The sequence below is a fragment of the Rosa chinensis genome, chromosome 1 (genome assembly GCF_002994745.2).
Source record: "Rosa chinensis cultivar Old Blush chromosome 1, RchiOBHm-V2, whole genome shotgun sequence".
Lineage (NCBI taxonomy): Eukaryota > Viridiplantae > Streptophyta > Magnoliopsida > Rosales > Rosaceae > Rosa > Rosa chinensis.
The window spans coordinates 9,675,071-9,692,020 of NC_037088.1; the positions used below are offsets into that span (position 1 = coordinate 9,675,071).

The 16,950-nt window shown below is 39.1% G+C and overlaps 1 protein-coding gene and 1 pseudogene across 1 annotated transcript; both read right to left on the reverse strand.

Moving 5' to 3' along the window:
- Positions 1-6,730: 6,730 nt before the first annotated feature.
- On the reverse strand, positions 6,731-8,808 carry LOC112181474 (ATP-dependent RNA helicase SUV3, mitochondrial). The gene is made up of 4 exons (XM_040513139.1): positions 8,761-8,808; positions 7,672-7,743; positions 7,294-7,385; positions 6,731-7,212 (listed from the first exon to the last, which is right to left on the reverse strand). Exons 1-4 carry the CDS (start codon positions 8,800-8,802, stop codon positions 7,092-7,094), a joined length of 327 nt encoding a protein of 108 aa, XP_040369073.1. The 5' UTR covers positions 8,803-8,808; the 3' UTR covers positions 6,731-7,091.
- Positions 8,809-10,221: 1,413 nt separating this feature from the next.
- LOC112181473 lies at positions 10,222-12,129 on the reverse strand (annotated as a pseudogene).
- Positions 12,130-16,950: the final 4,821 nt, after the last annotated feature.

A 16,950-nucleotide genomic window follows, 5' to 3' on the forward strand; every position in this document is an offset into this window, starting at 1 on the left:
TATGTAACCATACATCAACTTCTCAGACAGCAATAAGCTCCAGTCTTTTTGAGAAAAGCTCGGCGCTTCTGATTTGTATTTTATATTTTTGTTTTTAGCAAAAATGGAAAGTAGCTCAAATTGTAATTATTAATGATCGTAATCATTTGTTCTTGTTGTATGCAACATGGGTGACAACAATCTAATTAAAGTAGTGGAAGAGTTTTCTTCTTCCCCTGTACAAGTCTCTCTATGTCCGTAGTTTGTATTCTGTTATGATATGAAGTTATGAACTGATTTTTTTTTTCTTTTTTGCTTCTGCATGAGAAATTCTTAGGTAGGGCAATCGTAGGTGAAATATGACATGGTTCTCACCAAACAACCACGTTTCAGATTAACCGAGATGAAAATAACAGACCAATTTACTTTCAGATCACTATGCCAAAAAAGCCTTCAGACGACACAAGTATTGTTTTCTGTCGTCTGAGTTTTTCAGACGACATAATTTTTTTTTATGTTGTCTGAATATACGCTAAAACCATACCCGTTCAATTTGGAAAAATGGCCAGCATTCAGACAACACATTTTTGTTGTTGTAAAAGATGATGATTTCCTATCTCAAATTTGGAGGGATATCCAAAATTTGATCAAGTACGTTTCCCTCTCAAATAGCCAAGCTCTAGTTGACTAGAAAATGCTGTGACATTCAGACAACATTTAAATGTCGTCTGAGTGTAGAGCTTGTTTTAAAATTTTCTAGGTTGTTTTGACTTGTGCTTTTTGATATAAATCCCTCGCAATTAAGTCATTTTCTGTCCTTCTCACTCGATCAGCTCTCTCAGCTCGACCTAGAACTCGCGAAACTGAAAACCTCAAAAACCAGCCTCTCTCCTTCTCACTCAGCTCTCTCAGATCTCGATTCTCACCCTCTCCTTCGTCTTCTCACTCTCTCGATTCTTCTTCTTAGTCTCTCCCTCTTCTTCTTAGTTTCGATTTTAGGGTTTGATTTCGATTAGATTTTTCTTCTATTTGGGGATGGGGACTTGTCCATCACCACAAGTCTTTCACTTCCCAAGAACTAAATCACAGAGCAGGGGCGGATTCAGCCCGGAGTGGGTAGGACTCAAGCCCCACCACCGAACTCGGTTGGAGAATTGGAGCACTCCCGAGTCCTGACCCGAACACGGAAGATGGAACACCGAACACAGCAACCTGCAAGGCTACAACCAGCAACCCGTCTCCGCCAGTCCGCCTCTGTAGTCTCCGAGCTCCGCCTCTAGGCTCCAGGTATCTCACTATCTCTCTCTCCCTCTCCGAGCTCCGCTCCTCCTCTTCTTCTCTTCTGAGTTTCTGAATTCTAAATTTCTAATCTGTAAAATTGGGTTCGCTACTTTGATTTCCATTTGATCTTGTTGGGAAATTAGATTTTGAATGGGTAAAGTTGAAATGGGTTTGATTTGACGATTTCCATTTGATATTTTGATCTTGATGGTAATTTTAAGTTTTTAACAAAGATAATGTTATTGATTAACTGATTTGATCTTGATGTTGATGTCGATTTCCATTTGAGTTTTGATCTTGATGTTGATTTTAATTAAGGTAATGAACTAATGATACTGATTGGGTAGTTAGAAATGGTTATGATAACTTGATTTCCATTTAATGTTGATTTCTTCTTCAATTGTAGTTTGTAACTTTGTAAGATTCATGATTATATGTCTTGTATCAGTTCGAAATTGCTGGGTTATTCACTCCGGTCACTCCACCGAAAGAGGTATTCTAAAACCCAATTCATCTCCTAATTGATAAAACCCAAATTTGTTTTAGAGAATTGGAATTGTGTATTCTATTCATCTCACCATGAGGTTTATATAGGGTTACATCATGTATACAAAAGGCAATACATAATAGCTATACCAATCACTCATACAATCACGAGTCTGTCAATCGGCAATTACAAGTATGCATGTCAATCGCTAATCAATAGTGATCGCATACATCAAGCAATACTTATTGCATGAATAGCCATTATCATTTACAACACTCCCCCTTGGATATTCCATGTCAATAGTGTTGCCTTTGCTATGCGCTTCTAAGTTGTCTCGTCAAAAACCTTGCCAAGTAATAAAAACCCTGTGGGAAAAAACAACATTGGTCGAAGGAGAAAAAGAGCACAACGCTCGTGAATGTGGAGTAGTCGTATCACAACAGAGATAGGTGAAGCCTTCTTATCAACATCATAAGTAGATAGTATGTCTACGAGAGGGAAGGCACACATTATGTTGACATCCTTCAACACTCCCCCTTGTGCCGCTCAAACTTGGTGATGACGCTTTGATCGTTGCCTCACTAAAAACCTTGCCAGGTAACAAAAACCCAGTGGGACAAAAATAACCCTGGTCGAAGGGCAAAAAGAGCACAACACGTCCTTCACTCTTCGAGATCGAACATGTAGACATCATACCTCCCCCTGATGTCAAGGTCTCCCCCTGATTTCTACAATTATGGGAGTTCAGATAACTTTCTTAATCCGATGCTCTTCACATGTTTCTCGAAGGTGGATTTATGTAGCGGACTAGGTAACGACTTGGTAAACAAGTCCGCTACATTATCCTTTGAACGGATTTGATTCACTTTAATATTTAGAAGTGTTTGTTGTTGCTGATTGTAAAAGAACTTAGGCGATATATGCTTGGTGTTGTCGCCCTTGATGAAACCTAATTTCATTTGCTCAATACAAGCTGCATTATCTTCATAAATGCATGTAGGTTCATCTGTGGTAGACTTCAAACCACAAGTTCCTCGAATGTGTCTAACTACAGACCTTAGCCATATGCATTCTCTCACGGCTTCATGTAGAGCAATAATCTCTGCATGATTTGAGGAAGTAGCAACAAGGGTCTGCTTTGTAGACCTCCAAGATATCGCAGTACTTCCCATGGTAAAGACATAACCCGTTTGGGAGCGACCTTTGTGAGGGTCAGAGAGATATCCTGCATCAGCAAAACCCATCAAGACATCGTTGTCATTTTGATGGAGGGGAGGAGGAGGACGTCGGTCACCATGGACGGCGTCTACATCACGGAAGGTGGCGTTTTGCCTTGTGGGGTCTGATCCCACACTTCTATCATTTCTTTTCTCTCTGTAGGGATAAAACAAGCCCATATCAATCATACCTCTCAAGTATCGAAAGATTGTCTTTATACCAATCCAATGGCGTTGCGTTGGCGCGGGGCTTTATCCAGCCAACAAGTTCATAATAATTGAGGTGTCCAGTCTTGTATTGTGCTAAGTACAATAATGCGCCTATTGTACATAAGTAAGAACTTCTACTATTAACACGTCTTCGTCATCATCCCTGGGATGAAACGGATCCCTTTTAGGGCCAAGACTACGGACGACCATGAGAGTGCATCTTTGACTTTATCAAAATGCCTAAGCATCTATTGACACGGTATACAAGTTCTAAATCTAGATAAAATTGTGTTCTCCCAAGGTCCTTCCTCTCAAACTCGGATTTCAGGTGTTCAGCGGTTTTCCTTAACTCGTTCCAATTATGTTTATCAACATAAACCGCGACAATTGCAAATCCGGAACTTGTCATGGAAACGCGTGGGCATAGTTCATCATATCCCTTCCGAATCAAATAGTCATTTTAGTGAGCGTTTCAACCTCGTTGCAAATGCGCTCCGTGGTCTAGAGCCACTTGACTTGGGTAAATGAAGTTCACAAGAACCTTCATTATATTCCGTATCTAGATCCCCATAAAGATACGTAGTGACCACATTCGTAAGCTGCATGTTCAGTTATTTGGAAACTACCAAACTGACAAGGTAGTGGAGTGCAATGACATCCATTACGAGAGAATATGTCTTCTCGTAGTAGATTCCAGGGCGTTTTGTGAGAAGCCTTGCACCATAAGGCGAGATTACCATATCTTTTTCTCATCACGCTATCTAACGAAGACCTATTAATGTCAATAGGTTTTATGTTAGGAGGTGTTGGCATCTCAGGCCCGAAATCCTTCCTCTTCGTTAGTGAATCCAATTCAACCTGGATCACATCTTTCCATTTAGACCAATTTTCTCTACGTTGGCATTCTTCAACGGAGTCAGGTTCGATGTCATTGGTCTCAATAATCCCACGTCCTCATGTACACTAGTGTAGTTCGTAGAGATCTCTATATTCTCATGAATTGGTTCTAACATTGAGGCGTCCCCCAACGATGTCTCTTGGACATAACCACAATCCAAAATATTCTCATGAGACGGATTTTGAGTATCAATGATCAATGGATCAAGTTGTGCCAAACTCGCTCTCTTCTTAGGGCGAGAATCCATCGAACCTATGGGTCTCCTATGCTCTCTAGCGGAACCCATGGCCTATGACGCCATTATGGCACCTTGTGGCGTCACCATACCACCATCCATGGTGGTGGTGTCGTACCCATCTTCTCTGGGTGGCACCATGTCCTCTTGTGGGGACATCAATCCTTGCAGGTATGGTTGCAGCAGGTATATGTGATCTCGTCACTTTTAGGGGATCAAGATGAGACATAGTGGGGACATACCACGACAATTCCTGTCGTTCCTGTTGAACATTGACGTTCTAATCTCTCCCTAATGACGGGAAGACTGTCTCATCAAAGTGACAATTCGCAAATCCAGCGAAATAGAGATCGCCTGTCAAGGGTTCTACGTAGCGGACTTATAGTTAGAGGCCTATGTCCAACACAAATATATATATATATGCATTCGTTGCAATGACTCATGTTGATGCGCTGTGGCGGCACAATTGGCACATAAACTGCACACTCAAATATGCATAAGTATGAGATATTAGACACGAACCCAGTCACTAGCTGTAACGCAAATAAAAGTTGAGTGGCTGCTATGAGTCGTAGACGAATTAGCATAGCTGCATGCGATATTGCATAACGCAAGCGGAAATATTGGTGCGCATTACCAAAGTCTGGGCTACCATCGTAGCCTTTTAATGGTGGCTTTTCCCCAGACCAATTGGGTGTGTACATGGGAATATGATACTTGATATTAATACCCAATGATATGCAATAGTCATCGAAAATTTTCGATGTAAACTCTCTAGCATTATCAAGTCAAATTGACTGAATGGGATGATCTGGGTAGTGAGCCCGTAGCCATATGTTCTGGGCTAGGAGTTCATCATAAGCAGCATTACGAGTGGATGATAGTGCGACACGTGACTAGCGTGTCCGCACATTAACCAACACCATAAAACATCTAAGCAGTCCGCAAGTTGGTTGAATCGATCCACAAAATCCCCTTGGATTCTATGTAAGAATGGAATTATTTCTTTAGTGTCCTTTGCCTAGGATGGTCTTGATCCTAAAAAAAACAGGCTTTACAGAACGAAAGATTGGCCTTTAATCAACCAATGAAGGTTTTGGTTGAGCCACAATGTCATAATTTACTTTGAGAAGTAGAGAGAGGAGCCAAGTCTCCATACATGGCGTCAATGCCATGTATTGGCCGCAGGGGGTATGCGGTGCACAATCATGGCGCCATGAGGCGCATGTGTAGCTCCTCGAACCAATTCTTAGTTCTTACTTCTTTTCGTTCTGAAAAATGGATGTCCGTGTGAAGTCTTTAATACACGGATCATCATGTCACGACCTGGGTGTCCCAAACGGTCATGCCAAAGCCTATATGTGTCAGAATCCCATAAATCATCTCTCATGACATGGTTTGGTTCAATGATTTGAATAGTGGTTGCATACAACCCACTAGAGCGACACATAAGTTTCTCTAATACTCGTTTATGTCCGTAGTCATTAGAGGTGATGCAAAGGAACTCTTGTCCATTCTCACAATGTGTTTCCACATGAAAACCATTGGCTCTTATATCTTTCAAATAATAAAGTTTGAATTAAGGTATGTCCAAGACATTAAGTAAAAGAATCGACACTTTATTAATAGCCAATGATTACATCAAAGTTTCCAAAGTCTAATCCAAAATAAAAATCAAACTTAGACGAATCGTAGTCACTCAATCCGTTTGGTAACTCCAATCAAATATGACCAGGGAAGTAGAGAGAGATGTTGGTGGAGCGAGGCTCTCTTAAGTACCACATCTCAATTACTTTCCTAGACATCATACTTCATTGGATGCGCCACATGAGAAAGAGTTAATACAATTGTCATTTATTGACTAAGGCATATTGCCATTACGTAATTCTTGGAAAATAAAAAGGACTAATCTAATCAAAGTCTGCGGCATCCTTGTGCACTTCATCGTCAGCTTTGAAGTCCTCTATGGTGAGATGGACGTCTCCACCATTTTCTTCTTCTTCTTCTGCAAGGTACACTTCTTGCTCCCTCAGGTCCCTGTATGCCCTGTATCTTGCAGCTAGTTGCTCGCTTGCCTTGCATTGCTTGAACCAATGCTCACTTGATCCACATCGATGACACACATCATTGTGGTTGCCTCCCTTTAATTGAGGTGCACGTTGTGCACGTTGTGGGCGTTCCCTAGGAGGGTTGGTGCCACCACCACGGCCAGGGTTGCCACGACCCCCTCTCCCACGTGTGGCATTGCCACCACGTGTATCCGCACCAAACTTGCGGTTTCCTTCCTGGTTAGGGCGGTTATATGGACCCATACGTCCCTCATATCCCTTATTCTTAGGGTTCCACTCTTTGTTCTTATAATTTGACTTGGTTGTACGAATTTTTTTTCCCCCTGCCGTTTGGTTGTCTTTAATTAGATGACGATGAATACAAACTCCGGACAGAGAGAGACTCGTACAGGGGAAGAAGAAAACTCTTCCACTACTTTAATTAGATTGCTGTCACCCATGTTGCATACAACAAGAACAAATGATTACGATCATTAATAATTACAATTTGAGCTACTTTACATTTTTGCTAAAAACAAAAATATAAAATACAAATCAGAAGCGCCGAGCTTTTCTTAAAAAGACTGGAGCTTATTGCTGTCTGAGAAGTTGATGTATGGTTAGATATCAGATTGAAGGCGGAGATCTTTAGGAATTCCAAGTTTTCTCAAGCTTCTGCATGATCTAACTGAGCATAGAAGAAAGGAATAGACAAGTTGAAGAAATGATAAATATCTCACAAGTAGGCTATGTTCTTTTGGGACAATAGGGAAGTTAAGGTAGTATTTGAAGCTAATCTCTTGGCCTTGGGCCTCTGCTTTTGCAAACCAAATCTCTCTAGAAACTCTTCGATCAACCTACAATTTTAAAGTAGAATGAATAATAAACATTAAGCAAGCAAAAACCAAGAAAACAATGTCAATTGCAGGTAAGCTCACAGGTGGCAGATGGACTTCTGTGAAGATGCAAGCTCACGGTCTGGGAATGACTCCTCTAATCGGAAACTCAACCAAACATACAGATCCAATACCTTCAGTTTTGTGCACCGAAAAAGAGAAAGGCGGTTATAAGAAAGTAAGAAACTCATCCCACGTATTAAAAGCTATATCTTCTTGAAGAAGCTCAAGTCAGAAACCATTTATCTTTTTGCACCAAGTCTTAGAGATGAATAAATAGTTTACTGCAGATTATTTCCCGTCAAGTTAAAATGAAAAATCACATATACCATATAAATAGCTGATAGATATCTCAGGAAACCATTTCTGGAACCTAAATTTTACAAGCTAGAATTTAATATTTAAATAAAGTATATTTACCTTTTGAATGGATTCAAGCTCTTTGAGTGCACCTGGTGTTTTTGGTATCTGAAGTGTCCCTGGTGTAAATATTTCTCGAAGTGGCACAATGTCCCTTTTTGCATAATTTTGAGCAAACTGACACAGGAAAGATTTGTTATACATCCAGTAAACCTCTCATTAAGAATACACAGTGCATCCTAACAAAGACAGCATAATCTTACCTGTGTAAGACCCTGGGATGAAATGTCATCACTCAAGTCAACTGGGCTGCACATCAGAATCACAAATGGTTCTGAATTAACTCGCGAGAGAGAGAGAGAGAGAGAGCTGGCAAACTAGCTAATTGGATTCTAAAACTTAGAGGATATAAACTAAGCTAGTAGTTAGAAGTCTCTCCGTCATTTACCTTATACAGAAAAGGTACTTATCATGCAACCCAAGAGGCAACTCATCAATCAGAGCAGCAACTTTCTGCTCAAAAGGAGAAAACAATAGAGGATAAAAGAATATTATGAGAAGTTGACAGTCTAGATAGTTAACAAGAATGCACTATTTTAAAAGCATGAGGCATAGACATACCATTATTTCTTCGCAATCAGCAATGAAATAATTGTCTGACAATGTTGCATTCTCTACAAAATGCTCCTGCCAACAAAGTAGGGGAAAATGATCAATAACTAATTAAATATGCATATCATAAAATAGAAAGGCTTAAACTAAAATGGATTTGATTTCAACAATCAAAGTAATTCGTGATTAACTGTTCACTTTAATATTGTTCAAAGCTGACATTAAACGAGCAACCTCAGAATCTCAGATCCAACTCTTAGTATCATTCAAACAAGATATGTATATCATCTCAAAGTTCAAATCCATTTAGAGACAGACCCTGCTATAATGAAATCATAAATTTCATTGGTTTCAACCCAAGCAAATCACTGTTTATAGATAATAGAAGCAAAATGTAACCAGAAGATAACTGTTCAAAGTGCAATTTCTCATAGTTTTTAACTTTTGTAGTAGCTCTAAGAGTCAACAAGATTTACCAGCAATATGCTTTAAAAAATACTTGATTTTATACACTATTGATTTTAGTTGATAAAATATGCCATCCCAAGCAAATTTAGTCAACTTGATCATTCTGAGCATCACTTTCAAAAGTCCTCTCTAACATAGATGAACTGCAGATAAACATTAAAAGTCTCGTGTGCATGCACGTCAATGATACAAAAGTGAACAAACGGGAATAGATGCAGCCATGCAGGATGTATAGAATAAATCAATTAAAACCTACCAGTATCTGGTAGAGGCCTCTATTTGGGTGGGAACGTGAATACATATACATAGAACAGTTTCCTTTTCACACCTGAATATTAATAGTGAGGGTGGGAGGGAGGGAGGGAGAGAGAGGGGTATCAATTCACCAAGGTATTATATCCAATTGAAAGATTCTCTCAAACTTATGCACAGACAAGACCATGTTGCATGCAACTAATGACTAAATCAAAACTTGGAGCAGATTGATAAAAAATAAGGAACTGGTTGCAAATCTTAATTAGGTAGTAGTTTCCTGCCACAAGTTGTGCCATAATATGAACCAAGATAATACAAAAAAGTGTATTCTTTACTTTCAAAGAATTTGAAAATTGAGCCATGCTTATTAGATCCAAGTTTGACAACAGGGTTTTTCTTTTTCCTATTACCTTCTTAATGGAGTGTCTAAACACTATCAATCCCATGAAAACAAAAAAGGCATGCATTCCGCCAATTTGAGTTTTTTCCCCAGCTCCATATGATCAAACATAAAACAGTACAAACTTCTAAACGCATGGCTCTGAAACAAATTTGGAACAAAATCCAAGAGTCATGACTCATGACCTAGATATAAGGAAACAATTAATCTGAAATCAAACAATAGAGCAGTTTAAGCTAACAGATTCCAATGACGACCTAATATGATATGAGAGATAGAGATGAAGGAAACAAGTAACAGGCTTCCCTATATCACCTAACAGGAAAATTGCTCATTGACGTCCAAAGCTTTACTATTGTAATATTATGACCAGTGACTGAACCATTGAAGTTAAAAGAAGTATCCTTCTACCACTTTATCCCTACTCCAATTGCATAGATTTACATAATAATATACATATAGCATCACTCAAACACTAGCTGTGATCAGATATATTTACATGCCATAAAATTCAGCCTATATGATCTCAAACCAAACAATAGAGCAGTTTAAGCTACCAGATTTTCATGACGACCTAATATGATATGAGATATAGAGATGAAGAAAACGACTAACAGGCTTCCCTATATCACTTAACAGGAAAATTGTTCATTGACGTCCAAAGCTTTACTATTGTAATAATAAGACCAGTGACTGAACAATTAAAGTTTGAAGAAGTATCCTTTTACCGTTTTATCCCAACTCCAATTGCATAGATTTACATAATAATATACGTATAGCATAACTCAACAACTAGCTGTGATCAGATATACGTAAATGCCATAAAATTCAGCCCATGTGATCTCAAACCTCCCATATGCCATAAAGTAAAAGATAGGAACAAAACTAGTTCACTTGCAAAAGAAATTGCACATAGTGGACAGTAAATAAGCACTAAATGTATATGTAAATAAGAATAGGAGTTCACTGAAATTTTATCCAATATCCAATTATAATTAAACCAATTACAAAACTAACTGTATTTGTGTTGGAGTGTCACTCCTATATTCTTTAATCCTCAAAGAGAACAGGTGCATAGAATGCTTTATGGTACTACTTTTGGATTCAACACGATCTTCTAAGATGGCAGAACAGTTGAGTCAGCTATGTACAAAGTAATACAAACCTAGAGAGTTCATCCAGCATTTCCAATATGACCAAATTTTCAGGGCTTACATTATATATGAAAATTTCAGGCAGGCTCCACTAGTCGATGCGTCTATTTGGGTCTTCAAGAACAGAACAGTCTAGAAAACAGGTAGCTATGACAACCCTGCACGATATCAAGCAAAGGAACAGTTTGGCATGCTTCCTCAACTGGAATGTCCTTCCATTGATTCAGTATAGCTTCAGAGATAGGAGCTATATGATGTTGCAGAACAGCCGCACCTAGGGGTCCGACCAAATTCAGCCTTGTTGCAGCAGAAATAACATCTCTCATTGTGAAAAACATGAAAGCTCTTTGAGAAGTACTGCTATCCAACCGAAGCAATCCACATATAAGCCCATATATAGGAGCATGGTGAAAAGAAACAACTCCATTACTTAAAGAAGTTTCCCTCATAGATTTAAGAAACGGTATTTCTGAATAAACTAGTGCTGCAGCCACTCTCATGAGTGCAGACCCTTGTGCAATTGATGCCTTTCAACCCACTTCATTAGTTAGCATTGCGTCCAACATCTTGTCGTGTTTCCTCAAGGTCTCCAAATCAGGTGATATTGTTGTAGAATACACAAAAGGAAGGATTAAGCTTGCAGTATTTCTCTAACAGATGAATTACGAAAGTTTGGAGATCTTCAGGACCCGAGACCATCCGAGCTTGGATTGCAGCCTCAAGACCAAAGGAATGAGCAAAACCACCGGTTGGGAGGATAGAATCAAGCAGTTGCCATTGTCCCCATTGTAAAAGGGAGTCTGATGAAGCATGCTCCTTGGTTTCTTTGTTTATATCCATCCCACTTCAATCTGGAAAAAAGAACTACTCCCTGATACACAATGAGCAACTCAAACATATTCAATTGTCGTTAAGAGGAAAAAAACAATATCCCTAAATCAATTTTCCTCCCCCTAATCTTTGGTATTGATAGTAGACGAAAAGCCTATGCATGGATTCAGATTCAAATAACAATCCAAAACATTCGCTGCATAATCCTAATGTTCATCTGCAATAGCATTGGAGCATATGCCATTTTAAGCTTCACATGTTATGCAATCAGATTATCCTAAAATTAAATGAAAAGAGAGCATAATTTCTCAATCAAGCACATACATACAAGATCATAGTTTCTGAAGCTTGCCACCTAAATATGCATAAAGAAAATGAAAAGTTATTAAATAGAAAACTCTACCTCTTTCTAAGCTGAAAGATTCAGACTTTCACCGCTTCTAAGAGCTGAGATTAGTCCAGAATCTCAAAGCAATTGAATTTTCTTAGTTGATTCAGAAATGGAAACCCAGAGAACTGAGAGAACCCAGAAGAGAGGAAATGCACAGAATCATTAATATTTAACCATCGAGGAGAAATTGAAGGGGAAGAAGATGACTTTTCACTTTTCACAGCAAACAAATAGTTAAAAACAAAAATGACTCAACTATATAAGACAGAAAGGAGAAGAACTGACCTTTCCGAAGGGTTTTTTTTTTTTTTTTTTCTTTTGATGACAAAATAAAATTACAATGAAAATGAAAAACGATGACAGACACCCCCTCCCAGCTGATCCAACTGGAACGCTGGGTACACTGAAAGGGGTAAGGAGAAGAACCAGATTCTAGGATTATTAAGGTTATATGCTAATGAAGCTAGATGATCGGCTACAAAATTAGCCTCTCGATATATATGTCTAAAAATAATATTTTTGAAATTTCTCCGCTAAATCTTTAATATATGTCTAAAAACTAAAAGGGTTTTTTGTGAAATACTTAGCTTATTTTTTGACGTCTTTTGCTGGAACGCGCCTTCCCCAAAACTCTCAGCCGTTACCAAACTCTTGCTCCGATTGGCCTTCGTTGATTTCTTTCTTTCCGACGTTCTCTGGTTCACCTAATCTTTCTGGTGGCTCCCCCAACTTTTGTTTTCTCCGCCCTTCCATCGGGAAGCGGCGGAGATACGACTCCGATGTCGATTCAACGTAAGCGAGTGAAGAATGGCGGTGACATTAGCATCGATCCGGAGGCTCTTCGTGTGGAAGATCCGGATTCCTCTGTGCAGACTCCTTCTGCCTTGTTACCTCAGATGACATACGCTAGCACACTCAAGAATCCGGTGGATCGTTACAGACAAACCATGACGGAGGATTTTGAGTTTACTGATGATGACTGCTCTTATTCACAAGGTAAACATGGCCAGAACGTTTCCTTCTCTACTAAAGTTCATAATAAGCTTGACTTTGAATGGCGTTGTGCTGTGATTGTGAAACTCATGGGAAAACCTAATTCCACCAACACTTTTGACTTCATGCTGAGAGGTTTAAGTAAGGGTGGTTGGCAACTCATTGATCTTCCTAATGATTTTTTCATTGTCAAATTTAACCTTGAAGAAGATATGAACTATGTTTTGTGTGGAGGACCTTGGATTTTGGCTGGACAGACTTTGATTGTGAGAAAATGGAGACCTGACTTTGATCCTATGAATGAATTTATTGGAAAAATGGCTTTGTGGGTCAGAATTTTTGGTCTTCCTGTCAAGTATTTCAAGGAGTTCACTGTTGCTAAAATTGGAAAGATACTTGGTGATGTTGTGAAGGTTGACAAACTTACTATTGGACAATCTAGAGGAATATTTGCTCGTGTCTGTGTTGAAATTGATCTAAGCAAGCCTCTGCGTCCATATGTTGAAGTTGAATCTACTGCTTATAATGTTGTGTATGAAGGCATCTCCCTTATTTGCTTCGAGTGTGGCTGCTTTGGTCACTCTAAGGATAAATGTCCCACACTCAAAGTTCCTGCAAAGGATATCATTATTCAACATGACTCTGGTAGTGATACTGCTCTGGCCCATACCAATGACTCTGCTGGAGTTGTCCTTTCTGATGTTAACATGACAAGTGTGGGCAAGTCTCCCCTCCTCCCTATGATGTGATTAAGGAGGATATGGGCCCTTGGATGCTTATGAGTTACAGGAATAAGAAGAAAAGCAATGACACTGGTGCAGCAAAAAACATGGAAATTATGGTTCCAGGTTTTCTGTTTTGCAGGAGGAGAGTGGCATGGAATCTGTTCTGCCTGAGAAGACTATAAAGGACAATCATGTTGACATTGCGGCCCCTATTGTCAAACTTTGGAAGAATTTTCAAGAGAAAAAGAAAGTTGCCTCTGTGTCCACCAAAGTCAATTATGCTTTGGACACTAATGCCATTTTAAAGAGTCCTGATCTAGCTGGCAAATTCTCCCCAGCTAAAGTTACTTCGGTATTTGCTGATAAGTCTAATTTGATGAGCATGGGCCTAGCTAGAATCCCAATGAAAGATGTTTCAAACATTGGAAGCTGCAGTGGGTCCAAAGTTGACTTGCATTATCAAAGGAAAGCTAAAGGTGCTAGTTCTATCACTAAACATCAGACTAATGTTTTTTAAAAACTTTCTTTTGAAAACATGGGGTCCAATGCTTTTGGTGATGGAATCTCTGCCATCTTTGGTCATTGTCCACCTGAGGAGTCTATTTCTAATGAGGACTTGCAGGTATCCACTATTCATGATGCTGATAACTTTGTGGAAAAAACTTTTGCTGACAATAGCATGGTGACAATTAATGATGACCTGCCTTCCCATGATGGGGAGAGTATGGTCGATGCTTAAATGGGGTGTCTACCCTCTCTTTCTCTGCATCTCAATGTTTAAAGTTTTATTTTGGAATGCCAGAGGTGCTAGAAGTGAGAATTTTCGATCTGCTATTGCAGACTTAGTCAACCTTCACACTGTTGATATTTTAGCTATTTGTGAACCTCGTGTTCAATTCAGTAGGGCTAAGGATACCCTTAGAAAACTTGGTTTTTCTGATTTTAAAATTGTAGAAGCTGAAGGATTTTCTGGTGGTATTTGGCTCCTATGGAATAGTCTTAAAGTTCATGTTGACTTCATTGATAAAAAATTTCAATCTATTTCTGTTAAGGTAACTCTTCTTGGTAAACCCACTTGGATGCTCACTGTAATCTATGCTAGCCCTACCAATTCTGTTATAGCTAATCTGTGGCCTTATCTTGATAAACTTATTGTTGATATTAATCTTCCTAGCATGTTCGTTGGAGATTTTAATGAGTTGATTTCAGTTGAGGACAAAAGTTGTGGCTCCCTTTCTGGAAGATTTGGTGGATTAAGAGATTGGGTCAATAGGAATGCCTTGATTGATATGGGGTTCCAAGGGTCTTGTTTCACTTGGAGTAATAACATAATTAAGGAGAGATTGGACAGAGGGTTCTGTAATTGCTCTTGGAGGTCTTCTTTTGCTGAGGCATTTATTCAACATCTTCCCAAGACTAGATCTGATCATTGCCCTATTTTGATGCAGCTCTATTCTAATAATTCTGTCAATAGAGAAGCTACTGCTTTTAGATTCCAGGCCATGTGGTTCTCCCATGCTAATTACTTTGAATTTGTCTCTACTACTTGGAATGCATTAACTGGTGATTTCTTTGCTAAAATTAAAGCTCTCTTTGTGGCCCTTGCTCAGTGGAACAAAGATGTTTTTGGTCACTTGTTTCACAGGAAAAGGAAGCTCTTGGCTAGAATTGGGGGTATACAGAAGGCTAGGGACAGACATGAAAATCCTTTTTTAATTAATCTGGAAGCTGACCTTATTCAGGAATATGAGGCCATCAGAGATCAAGAGAATTTATTCTGGAGGCAGAAATCCAGGGACAATTGGCTGCAAGGTGGAGATAGAAATACCAGGTTCTTTCATCTAACTACTCTTGTTAGAAGAAGGAAAAATAAAATTGAGGGTTTATTTGATAAAGATGGGAACTGGTTTATTGACTCTGCAAGCATGAAGAATATTTCTGTTGATTTTTTTGTTGACTTGTTCTCTCTTTAAAATTATGAGGATATTAGATTCACCATTCCTTGGCTTTTCCCTGCTATTGATCAGATGACTTTAGACACCATATGTAAGCCTATCACTTTGCTGGAGGTTAAAAACTCCTTATTTGCCATTGGTGGTCTCAAGGCTCCTGGCCATGATGGTTTTCCTGCCATTTTCTATCAGAATCATTGGCAAACTTATTCTGGTGAAATTTTTAGAGTTGTTCATGAAGCCTTCAGATCCTGCAAAATTCCCCCAGGTTTGAATCACACTATCATTGCTCTTGTTCCAAAAATTGATGGCCCTCAGCATATGGCCAATTTCAGACCCATCAGTTTGTGCACAACCATCTATAAGGTCATTTCTAAGATCATTGTTGCTAGAATCAAGCCTTTGATGCAGCACCTAATTAGCCCTAATCAGGTTAGTTATGTCCCTGGCAGGCACATTTTTGATAATATTATGATTGCTCAAGAAATGCTTTTCAAATTTAAAAGATCTTCTGGAAAGTTGAGATTTTTTGCTTGGAAAGTTGACCTCTCTAAAGCTTATGATAGACTGAGATGGGATTTTATTGAGATGGTCCTATATGAAGCCCAATTTCCTTAGCCTCTCGTTAAGCTCATTATGCACTGTATTACTTCAACTAGTTTTCAGATTTGTTTTAATGGTGAGCTGACTAATTCCTTTGAAGCCCAACGAGACATTAGACAAGGTGACCCCCTCTCTCCTTACATTTTTGTTCTTTGCATGGAGAAGCTTTCACACCTCATTCAATCTAATGTTGATATTGGGAGTTGGAAACCTGTTAGAGCATCTCAATTGGGCCCTAAGATCTCCCATATGTTTTTTGCTGATGATTTAATGCTGTTTACTGAGGCTTCTTCTCTTCAGGCTCGTAATCTCAAGAAATGTCTTGATCTTTTTTGCTCTCTGTCTGGCCAAGCTGTTAGCTATGAGAAGTCCCTTATCTACTGCTCCCCTAACACTTGTAAGAGAACTGCTGCTGATATCAGTAAAATTTGTGGTTCTCCCTTGACCAATGATCTTGGTAAATATTTAGGCATGCCCCTCATCCATTCCAGGGTCAATAAACATACTTATGCTAGTATATTTGACAAGATTCAATGCAGGCTGTCTAGTTGGAAAAGTAAAGTTTTGAGTATGGCTGGCAGACTCACTCTGGTGCAATCTGTTACTTCTGCTATTCCTAACTATGCCATGCAGACCGCCAAGTTGCCTGTGAGTTTGTGTGATAAAATTGATAAACTAAATAGAGATTTCATTTGGGGAGACACTGATGAGAAAAAGAAAGTCCATTTAGTTAACTGGGATACTGTCTGTCAACCTAAGCAGTTGGGAGGCCTTGGTATTAAGAAAACTGCTGAGATGAATTAGGCTATGCTAGCCAAAGCCAGTTGGAGGATCTTTCAAAATGACACTGGTCTTTGGGCTTCTATGTATGCTGCTAAATATTTGCAGAATTCCAGTATTACTGATACATGCTATAAACCCCCTCTTGACTGCTCCAGCACTTGGAGGAGTATCT

Bases quoted from the DNA above. Each gene is read 5' to 3' on its own strand.
- LOC112181474 (XM_040513139.1), bottom strand. From the start codon at position 8,802: ATGCTCAGAATGATCAAGTTGACTAAATTTGCTTGGGATGGC. The intron at 7,744-8,760 runs ATATTTTATCAA...CCACTTCGAGAA, and splicing joins CTAAATTTGCTTGGGATGGC to ATATTTACACCAGGGACACT. The intron at 7,386-7,671 runs GTAAATATACTT...ACAAAACTGAAG, and splicing joins AGCTTGAATCCATTCAAAAG to GTATTGGATCTGTATGTTTG.